Here is an 11419-nt window from a genome sequence, read left to right as displayed (position 1 = left end):
AGCTGAGGGTGTGAAGGTCTGGGGAATCCTTTATAGAAAGCCCCAGAGATCTTGGATGTCTAAGACTCCCAGGACTCAATGGGAATGGCTTTAGCTAAAATGGAACCTGAAGAGACCACCTCCAGTAGATAGGCAGGGTCCCCCCAGTGGAGGGTCACCAACCTACCTTCAAAAATTTTTGATCCAGACTTTTTTCTGTCTAAAAAAATAAAGGGACAAATATGGAGAAAAGACTGAAGGAAAGGCCATCCAGTGACCAGTTCAACTTGGAATCAGTCCCACCCACAGACACCAAACCCTGATACTACAGCTGATGCCATGTTGTGCTTGCAGACAGGAGTCTAGCATGGGTGTCCTCTGAGAGCCTCTACCAGCAGCTTACTGGGACACATGCAGATAGAGCCAACCATTAGACAGAGAGCTGGGACTTCTATGGAAGAGTTAGGGGAAGGATTGAGGGAGCTTAATGAAATGGTAGCCCCATAGGAAGAACAACAGTGACAGCTAACCAGGAACCCTGGCAGTTCCTAGAGGCTAAGCCACCAATGAAAGAGCATACATGGGATGGTCCTTGGCATATATGTAGCAAAGAACTGCCTTGTCTGGCCTCAGTGGGAGAGGATGTGATTAATTCTGAAGAGACTTGATGCCGTAGAAAATAGAGAAACAGGCTGGCTGGGGTGGGCCTGGGGAGTTCCCTACCAGTGGCAAAAGGGAGAGCAGATAAGGTGAAGAACTCTTGGAGGGAGGACTGGGAAGGGGAACAACATCTGGAACGTGAAGAAATAAAGCAATTAAAAAATAAAATAAAATCAATTATGAACTTTAGCTGAAGATGCACAGTAGCATCCATCTAACTGAGCATGCTCAGACGTGCTTGTCTCTGAAGTGCGTGTTCATATGCATAGGTACAGGCTTTCCTAATAAAACCCCTACACTTCCCCGTTCCAATGAAAACATGGCAGGGAACCATTTCTCAAGCCCACTCATCTGCTGCAGGCAATCTTTCTCCACTCTTATCTCTTGCCCATGATTGTTTTAGCTTTCTATTCATGTGATGTAAACCCAGTGTATGGCTTAAGAATCCTCCTTTTATTGTTGTTTGGTTGGTTAGTTGTTTTGGTTTGGTTTGGGGGGCAAAGTGACTGTTGTTGCTGTTGTTTATACTTTATTTTGGGCATTTAAAAAAAACACAATATACACTTGTCACACAGAATGTTTCAGCTTTTATTTTAGACTGAGATCTTCTGCAATCAGTTAGCAAATTCCTGCATTTCTTTAGAAAGCATAAACACCACATTATGCAATTATACTAAAGTAAGTAAAACCAAATCCACTCTTTTAGATATTAGAAATTGTAAAGCCAAACAAAATAGTTTACACAAAGACTGTAAGAATCATGGACTTATAATTTTACTCCTGTTTATTTATTCTATGCACTATTCAAGAGAGAAAAGGTTATGTATATGGCATACTGCCCAAATGCTCACAGAAAGGTGACAGCCTGTAGGTGATACAGTGATCACCATGGGCTTAGTAAGCTAGTGTAACACTGATATTTACTCCTCTTTGTGCAAACTAAACTGCCAGTCTGTGCTGCACTGTGATGGACACAGTTATATCTCTCCCTGTGTTTTTCTGGCAGCATCCAGAGACTACAAAACAGACATAAACCCATCTCTAGCAGTGGTGATATGACAGACAGAAAACTACCAGGACCTTCCTCTGGTCTGTGCTGTTGCTGTATGTGTGAAGACTGTGTTTCCAATTAATGTGACAGTGTTTAGCTGCGTCTGTAGTCAAAGTGCCACTGTGTCCATCTTTATCCGTCGCCCTGGTCAACCCGCCAGTTGCTCAATTTTAAAACCCTAACTTCAAACCTCTAGATTAACTTTCTCTATTTATACTTGAAAATTATCTCAATCTTCCCACAACTCTGACAGCTAAGGAGCCAATTCTCATACGCCAAAATCAGAGAGAAGCTTATCCTTCCTCTTGTAAGAGAGAGTATTTCCCTCCCACATATTTTTGAAGGGGACGTTGACTGTAAATAACTGAGAAATTGGCTTACATGCCAAACTAGATAAACAAAATCTACTAACACCATGGTTCCACATAAAACCAAACTTTCCCATAGGAAAAGAAACTTGAAAATCATATCATTTCTTCCTGGGGGTCATTGTAAACATATCATTTAAAACATGCAATCGTTGGTGAGTCTGGCTATTCCAGGCCTCCTGTCTGTGTTGCGAATTGGAGATTCCTCCTCCAAGCGTGTCTTCCATAGGTAGCGATTAAAGAGATAAAGGTAGGTGCGGACTGATCTGTGTGTAATCAGAAACACATGTTCACCAGGCATTCAGCGGCTATCCTCTAGAATTGGACAAAACTTAGCAGTTCCTTCTGGTTAGAACACAGCCAAGTGTCCAGACAAGAAAAGGCTAGGAATACAAAGCGGTTCCCAAGGCGGGATCTCACTGAAGGGAGATCCTGGAAGAATATTGAGGGAAGGGGAACCAGAGTCGGAACAGGTCTCATCTTTTATTTTTTATAATCCTCTAAATTGAGTAGCCTGTGAGATTAAGCTATATGTATTATTTACAGAGTTCTTGCTCCTGAAAAACTGTACACACTAACAATTACAAGGAAGTGACCCGAGTCATATGGGAAGCCAGTGAAGACTATGAAGCAGGAAGGAAACTTTGGTCTATTTTGCAGAAAGGACCAAGATAAGAAGATCAGTTGGTTGGTGCATCCCCCGCCCCCGGAAAAAAAAAAGCTCAGAAACTCTCTGGACACCTGACTCCTCTAGAGGGCGCTGGAACCTCGCTCTCTGGTGATGTCTCTGTTGAGGGCGATATGGATCCAAAATAGAAAAGCAATTATTTGAAGGGGTATCAGGCTGTACGGCATGACACCAGTTGTGGAGTATACAGAGTGAGTGGTTATCTCTATTTTTGTCAGTCATAGCCGAGTTCTAGCCCCTTCACCACCCCCACCACCACCATCACCACCATCACCACCCCACCACCACTCATACACCTCTAATGAGGCATGGCCTTCGCCGTGTTCCCAGGCAGTTAGAGTGCACCTAAGAAGGGTCAGGCCAAGTTATTTACCAGCACCAGACACCAGCGAGGTCAAAAGCACTGGCGTCCGTGGTAGAAAGCAAAGAAGCAAAATACACAGGCTAACACTGAGGCACCTGAGAGAGAAATGCCTCGGACATCCTGGGAGCAGCCTACTCACAGGGAAATAGAGGGAGAGTTAGAATCATGTTCCAACAACACCGCCCCACCACTCACCCTAAGTTCTGGTGTCAAGCTCTGCCCTTAGCTGTAGGGAGAAAAGAGTCAAGTGCCCCGACCCCAAGCTGTCCTCAGATATGCTATGTACCAGCCTCAGCTCGGGGCTGGGCAAATCTCCGTTCAGTCCTGGGTAGGACCTGGGGTACCGAATGCCTGGAAGGGGCTGCGCTTGGGAACCGCACCCCCGAGGGGGGAGGGGGTACCCTGAACCCAGCTGACAGTGCAGCCTCAGGACGAAAGGGCATCAGGCTGTGCGGCATGACACCAGCTGCCGCAGGCTCCTGCGGAAGCTGTCGTCCAGGAAGGCATAGAGGAAAGGGTTGAGGCAGCTGTTGGCATAGCTCAGACTGGTGATGAAGTAAGAGATGCCGATGACCAACGGTGTTTGCGGGAGGTCGGTGGTGAGCGCCACTATGGTGCTCAGGTGGTACGGTGTCCAGCAGAGGAGGCACACAGCCAGAATCGCCACCACCAACAAGGTCACGCGCTTCTTGGCACGGTCCAGGGCCTTGGCGTGGCTGTCTAGCTGGATAGCACGCAGTCGGCACAACAGGGTGATATAGAGGGCGCAGATGGTGGACACCGGGATGGCGAAGCCCAACACTAGAGTGTACAGACGGCTGGCGCGCCACCAGAAGGCCTCAGGCTGCGGGAAGACCAGCACGCACTGACGCCGACCCTGCTCTTCGTCCAGCCGGGCGAATACCGCAAAAGGCAGCACGACCAATGTCACCAGCGCCCACACCGCCAGACTGACAGCCCGCGCTGCACCATAAGTGCGCCCGGACACCCGGCGCGACTCGGCTGTGGCCAGGACAACCAGGTAGCGGTCTGCGCTCATGACGGCGAGGAAGTAGAGGCTAGAGAAAGTGTTGTACTGGTCGACAGCCACGATGAGCTTGCACATGACTTCCCCGAAGGGCCAGCGCCTCAGCAGGAAGTCCGCGATGTTGATGGGCAGCACGAGGGTGAAGAGCTCGTCCGCGATAGCCAGGTTGAGAATGAACACGTTGGTAACAGTCTTCATGCGCGGCGTGCGCAGCAGTACGTACAGCACCGCGGAGTTGCCCGCCAGTCCCACCGCGCAGATCACCCCGTAGACCACAGGCACTGCTACCGCCAGAGGCTGCGGCAGTGGCAGAGGCGCTGGGTTCGACTCGTTAGGACAGCCCAAAAATGGGCCGCCGCAAGACACATTGCCCCTGCCAGGCTCGAAGAGCGACAAGTTGTGCATCTTGGAGACAGCAGGAGAATTGGCGAACACCCCGATTCCACTCAGCAGGCCCGCGGGAATAAGGGGTCTGTGAGCCCGCGTTTACAGGGATCTGCACCCAGGCACTGACCCAGCCTCCTAGCCTTTCTCTGGATGTGCACCGGAGGGGGCGTTCCCCGATGCTACTCAGATCGCTGTCTCCCGGACTCTAAGGCGGAGATAGAATTGAAAACACAGGTTAGATTCCTCGAGGTGTAGCTTTAAGGAGAAATGGAGTCCACATTGGAAGTGGCTGCAGTGTCCCAAGCTTTTCCTCTACCTGTGGAAATCTGATTCCAGCCCATTGAATACATCAAAGTGTTATGCAGAAGCCACTTGACTCCAAGAAAAAAAAATTTAGAAAGGAATTCACACTGCGGTCACCCCGCCGAATTCAACAGAGGCACATTTCCGTGCACGCTAGATAACAGGACTCCCAAAAGCAATCTTTATCTTACCTGGCTGGTCCCAGAAAAGATCTGCGTTTCCTGGGGATGGCTGGGCAGGAACTCACTGTTTGCCTGAAGGATGCTGCAGCAGCAATGCCCACAAGCCTGGCTTGCCTGCCTCCTGGTGTCTGCCCAGAGGCTGCCGCCAGAGATCCCAGAAGTTCTCCCAAGAACCCGAAGTGCAGGAAGCACACAGCCACAGGCTCTGTCAACTTGTCACCCCTGCCCACTCCACGCCTCGTAAAAATCCTCTGATCTAACAGAAAACAGCGCCCCCTTCTCCAAAAGACTTCTTTGCTGCCTTCCTGGAGTTTTAATTCAGTTCATTTGAAATTATGAAAAGCCGTCCTGTCAGGAACTGAATCTATGGAGAACAAAGTTTAAAAAAATTAATATTCTGTTTTTGAAGATGAGGTTCCCATAACATGTTTTATTTCTTTTTTTATTATTTATTTCATTATTTACGACAATTTTAAATTTAAATTTGATCACAGTATTCCCCTACCCCAAGTCTTCTAGATCTCTCTACCCACCCAACTTTAAGTTCTTTCTCAAAACAAACAACAAGAAAAAAACACAACAAACCTCCCAAATCCAAGAAAAGAAATAAAACAACACCCAAACAGAGAGAGAGAGAGAGAGAGAGAGAGAGAGAGACAACACTGAACTGTATTCAAATAAAACCATAAATAAAACTTGGAGTTTGTTATATGTCAATCAACTAATCTTGAACATGAGACCTGCCCTGGAGTAGTTAATCAACCCAGTGTCACTTCACTGAAGAAAACTTTCCCTTTCAGCAAGTATAACTGACTAGTTGTTAACCCTTCATCTAGTGACTAGGTTTTCATTAGTACATTCATCCATTCATTTTTTTTAAATTATAACAAAACAAAATATAATAAAAGAAAATTGTCATATCAAAGTTGGGCAGGATGAACCCACAGAAGGAAATGAGCCCAGGAGAAGAGTTTAGAGACTCACTCATCCATACACTCTGGAATCCCACAAGAACACTAAACTGGAAGCCAGAATATATCTGATGAGGACATGGTGCAGTCTCTGTGCATGTAAGTTTAGTTATATGCACAGAGACTCCCTCTGCCAGTTTTCCTGCGCTCTAAGGGGAGGAGACATCCCACTTAGACTTAAGTGGTCAATCTCTCTCTCTCTCTCTCTCTCTCTCTCTCTCTCTCTCTCTCTCTCTCTCTCTCTCTCTCTCTCTCTCTCTCTCCCTCTCTCTCCATAATCTCTGCAGGAAACTTCTATATAGCATAATAGTATTAGGAGTTATTTTTATGGCTACACTTTTTTAGACAAGTATTGAGTATTGTTTGGTTTTACCCTATGTCCCTGGACTATCTAGTCTCTGAATCTTGGTCAACCAAGCAGGGTTTGGTATGGGCTGTGTCTCTTAGAGTGGGCCTTAAGTAAATCAGTTATTAGTTGATTTCCAACACAAGCTTTGGGCCACTATTGCCCTAGCATATCTTGCAGACATTACACCACTGTAGATCAAAGGTTTTGTGGCTTGACCTTTATATGCCTCTTTTGGTAGCATTTAGAATATCTTCCTGTACCAACAACATTAGAACATGGGTCTTTTATGTAGGCACCTTCGTGTCTTCTCCAACAAGAGGGCCATGCTCTTAGTTTGAGAAGAGCAACCTGTCTTGGCCACAGCCTGGGTTGTTTGGGAATTGCCTTGTGATCCCTTTGGCCAAAAACTCAATTAGATGTAATGCAATCCCGGTTTTGTCTCAAGACAAGAGATGGCCAATTAGTTAGCTGTCTCACCCATTACTTGGTGATTTTGTTTAGATAGTGTTCATATATGTATGTAGTTTAGGAAATTTCTACTGAATTAGGTTTCTATACAAATGCTCCTTTATTCTAACTTCATCTTACTGTATTCCCTCCCACAACAGCCTATGTTCTGCCTTGATCCTCTCATTCCACCACCCCATCCATCTATAATTATCTATTCTATTTCCCTTCCTTTTCGAGAAGGATCTGTTCCTTCCAGCCCATCCTCTATACCTATCCAATAGGATTCTGCTGATTGTAGCTTGGTTATCATTGACTAATCAGCTAATATTACAAATAAATACATAATATATTTATATTTCTGAATTTCCTCACTCGGGATTTTTTTTCCTAAACTTACACATTTACATGAGAATATCATGATTTCATTTTTTAATAGCTCAATTACTAATATTCTATTGTATGAATGTATCACATTTTCTTTATCTATTCAATTCATTAACAGACATCTCTGGCTATTAAATTTTTGGCTATTATTGATGGAGCAGCAAGGAACATGTTTGAACAAGTGTCTCTGTGGTAAGATGAAGCATCCCTTGAGAAGATGCTGAAGAGGAGTATCTTGAAGCAGATCAATTCCCATCTCCCCGAGGAACCACCACAGTGGTTTCCATAGTGATTTAAAAGGTTGCAGTTCCACCACCAGTAGATGAGTCTTCCTCTCAATCCACATGCTCACCAGCATGACCTGCCACTTGCCTTGCTGTTCTTTTTTTTTTTAATTGGGTATTTCAAATGTTATACCCTTTCCCACTTTCCCATCCATAAGCCCCATTTCCCATCCCCTCCCCTTCTTATGTAAGGGTGTTCCCCCTCCCCAACCATCTCCCTTCCAACCTCCCTACCCTGATATTCCTCTATACTTGGGGGGGTCCAGCCATGGCAGAAGCAAGACTTCTCCTCCCATTGGTGCCCAACAAGGCCACCCTCTGCTACATATGCAACTGGAGCCATGGATCTCTCTATGTGTACACTTTGGATGGTGGTTTATTCCCCTGGAGCTCTGGTTGGATGGTATTGCTGTTCTTATGGGGTTGCAAGCCCCTTCATTTCCTTCAATCCCTTTTCTAATTCCTCCAACGGGGACCTTGTTCTCAGTTCAATGGTTTGTTGCTAGCATTCGCCTCTGTTTTTGTCAAATTCGGACTGAGCCTCTCAGGAGACAGCTATATCAGGCTCCTGTCAGCATGCACTTCTTGGTTTCATCAATATTGTCTCGTTTTGGTGGCTAATTATGTATGGGCTTGAGTCCCAGGTGAGGCAGGCTCTGAATGGCCATGCCTTCAGTCTCTGCTCCAAACTTTGTCTCCATATCTTCTCCTATGAATATTTTTGTTCAGCCCTTTAATGAGGACTGAAGCATCCACATTTTGATCACCCTTCTTCTTGAGCTTCATGTGGTCTGTGGATTTTATCTTGGGTAATTCAAGCTTTTGGGCTAATATCCATTTATCAGTAAATCCATACCATGAGTGATTTTTATAATTGGGTTACCACACTCAGGATGATATTTTCTAGTTCCATCTATTTGGCTATGAATTTCATAATGCCATTGATTTTGATCCATTCCTCTGTTGAAGGGCATCTGGGATCTGTCCAGCCTCTGGCCATTGTAAATAAGGCTGCTATGAACATAGTGGAGCATTTGTCCTTATTATATGTTGGAGCATCTTTTGGGTATATGCCCAGGGGTGGTATAGCTGGGTCCTCAGGTAGTGCAATGTCCAATTTTCTGAGGAACTCCTGGACTGATTTACAGAATGATTGTACCAACTTGCAGTCCCACCAACAATAGAAGAGTGTTCTTCTTTCTCCATGTCCTCCCCAGCATCTATTGTCACTTGAGTTTCTGATCTTAGCCCTTCTGAGTGGTGTGAGGTGGAATCTCAGCATTGTCTTGATTTGCATTTCTCTGATGACTAAAGATACTGAACATTTCTTTAGGTACTTCTCAGGCATTCAATATTCCTCAGCTGAGAATTCTTGTTTAGCTCTGTAATCCATTTTTTAATAGGGTTATTTGGTGCTCTGGAGTCTAACTTCTTGAATTCGTTCTATATGTTGGATATTAGCCATCTATTGGATATAGGCTTGCTAAAGATCTTTTCCCAATCTGTTGGTTACCATTTTGTCCTAATAGCAGTGTCCTTTGCGTTACAGAAGCTTTGCAGTTTTATGAGGACCCATTTGTCGATTCTTGATCTTAGAGCATAAGCCATTGGTATTTTGTTCCAGAAATTCTCCCCAGTGCCCATGTGTTCAAGGCTCTTCCCAACTTTTTCTTTTATTAGTTTGAATGTATCTGGTTTTATGTGGTGGTCCTTGATCCACTTTGACTTAAGCTTTGTACAGGGTGATAAGAATAGATCGAAGCAAATGCACCCAAGAGGAGTAGAATGCAGGAAATAATCAAACTTGGGGCTGAATTGCAAATTCATTTGGAATAATAAAAAACCCAGGATAGTGAAAACTATACTCGACAATAAAAGAACTTCTGGGGGAATTACCATCCCTGACCTCAAGCAGTATTACAGAGCAATAGTCATAAAAACTGTATGGTATTGGTACAGAGACAGGCAGATAGATCAGAATTGAATTGAAGAGCCAGACATGAACCCACACACCTATGGTCACTTGATCTTTGACAAAGGAGTTAAAACCATCCAATGGAAAAAAGATAGCATTTTCAACAAATGGTGCTGGTTCAACTGGAGGTCAACATGTAGAAGAATGCAGATCGATCCATTCTTAATGCCCTATACAAAGCTTAAGTCCAAGTGGATCAGGGACCTCCACATCAAACTAGATATACTCAAACTACTAAAAAAAAAAAAAAAGAAAGAAAGATAGAAAAATTGGGGAAGAGTCTTGAACACATGGGCACTGGGGAAAATTTCCTGAACAAAACAGCAATAGCTTATGCTCTAAGATCAAGAATCAACAAATGGGACCTCATAAAACTGCAAAGCTTCTGTAGGGCAAATGACACTGTCATTAGGACAAAACGGCAACCAACAGATTGGGAAAAGTTCTTTACCAATCCTACATCCGATAGAGGGCTAATATCCAAAATATACAAAGTACTCAAGAAGTTAGACTCCAAAGAGCCAAATAACCCAATTAAAAAACGGGTTACAGAGCTAAACAAAAAATTCTTAGCTGAGGAATATTGAATGGCCAAGAAGCACCTAAAGAACTGTTCAACATCCTTAGTCATAAGGGAAATGCAAATCAAAACAACCCTGATATTCCACTTCACACCAGTCAGAATGGCTAAGATAAAAAGCTCAGGTGACAACAGATGCTGGCGAGGATGTGGAGAAAGAACACACCTCCATTGTTAATGGATTTTGTTAATTTGGGTACACTCTCTGTGCCCTCTGGTTAATCTTGCTAAGGGTTTATCTATCTTGTTGATTTTGTCAAAGAACCAGTTCCTGGTTTTATTGATTCTTTGTATAGTTCTTTTTGTTTCTACTTGGTTGATTTCAGCCCTGAGTTTGATTATTTCCTGCCTTCTACTCCTCTTGGGTACATTTGCTTCTTTTTGTTCTAGAGCATTTAGGTGTGCTGTCAAGGTGCTAATGTATGCCCTCTCCATTTTCTTCTTGGAAGCACTCAGAACTATGAGTTTTCCTCTTAGTACTGCTTTCATTGTGTCCCATAACATTTGGTATGTTGTGCCTCTTTTTTCATTAAATTCTAAAAAGTCTTTAATTACTTTCTTTTCTTCCTTGACCAATTTATCATTGAGTAGAGTGATGTTCAGCTTCCATTTATATGTGGGCTTTCTGTCAACCAGCCTTAGTTAGTCCATGGTGACCTAATAGGATGAATAGGATAATATCAATCTTCTTATATCTGTTGGGGCCTGAATTGTGACCGATTATATGGTCAGTTCTGGAGAAGGTACCATGGGGTGCTGAGAAGAAGGTATATTCTTTTGTTTTAGGATGAAATGTTCTATATCTGTTAAATCTATTTTGTTTCATAACTTCTGTTAGTTTCTCTATGTCTATGTTTAGTTTCTGTTTCCATGATCTGTCCTTTGATGAGAGTGGTATGTTAAAATCTTCCATTATTATTGTGTGAGGTGCAATATGTGCTTTGAGCTTTTGTAAGGTTTCTTTTCTGAGTGTAGGTGCCCTTGCATTTGAAGCATAGATATTCAGGATTGAGAGTTCATCTTTGTAGTGCCATATTGGATTTGGGCCTGGCCGCTTTGTAACTGCATGGCCACAGTAAAAGTCATGGGATTGTTGGACAGAGGCCTCTCCCATGTATTTACAGCACAGGAAGAAAAGACCAAGTAGTAAACACCCGTGTCTCCACTGCATGACCTCTGCTGAGCCCGGCTGATGCATGTGGAACCGACACACCTGGACCACACCTGGGTGGTGGTCAATTTACTTCTGCCTTTTACTTCCTCAGCCTTTATCCTGGAGATTTAGGCTGGTCTTCTGGGATTTCTCCCTAATTAATTCAGGTCTCTTAGTTGGTCTTTTGTTACTGAAGTCATGAGCCAGGTAGTCACAAGCCAGGGTTTCCCACTATGCTTCCCAGATATTTTCTACCTGGAGACT

General features: G+C 44.1%; 1 protein-coding gene across 1 annotated transcript; it reads right to left on the bottom strand.

Moving 5' to 3' along the window:
* Positions 1 to 1206: 1206 nt before the first annotated feature.
* Positions 1207 to 4649, bottom strand: Npbwr1 (neuropeptides B and W receptor 1). Its single transcript, NM_001014784.2, has one exon. The coding sequence runs from the start codon at positions 4540 to 4542 to the stop codon at positions 3553 to 3555; it is 990 nt and encodes a 329-aa protein (NP_001014784.1). The 5' UTR covers positions 4543 to 4649; the 3' UTR covers positions 1207 to 3552.
* Positions 4650 to 11419: the final 6770 nt, after the last annotated feature.

The sequence above is a fragment of the Rattus norvegicus genome, chromosome 5, assembly GCF_036323735.1.
Source record: "Rattus norvegicus strain BN/NHsdMcwi chromosome 5, GRCr8, whole genome shotgun sequence".
NCBI classification, from domain to species: Eukaryota; Metazoa; Chordata; class Mammalia; order Rodentia; family Muridae; genus Rattus; species Rattus norvegicus.
The sequence above is the reverse complement of the archived record's forward strand: the minus strand, read 5'-3'. Positions and strand labels throughout refer to the sequence as shown.

What these genes read in the sequence shown, in the direction of transcription:
- Npbwr1 (NM_001014784.2), bottom strand. Translation starts at nt 4,542, where the DNA reads ATGCACAACTTGTCGCTCTTCGAGCCTGGCAGGGGCAATGTGTCTTGC.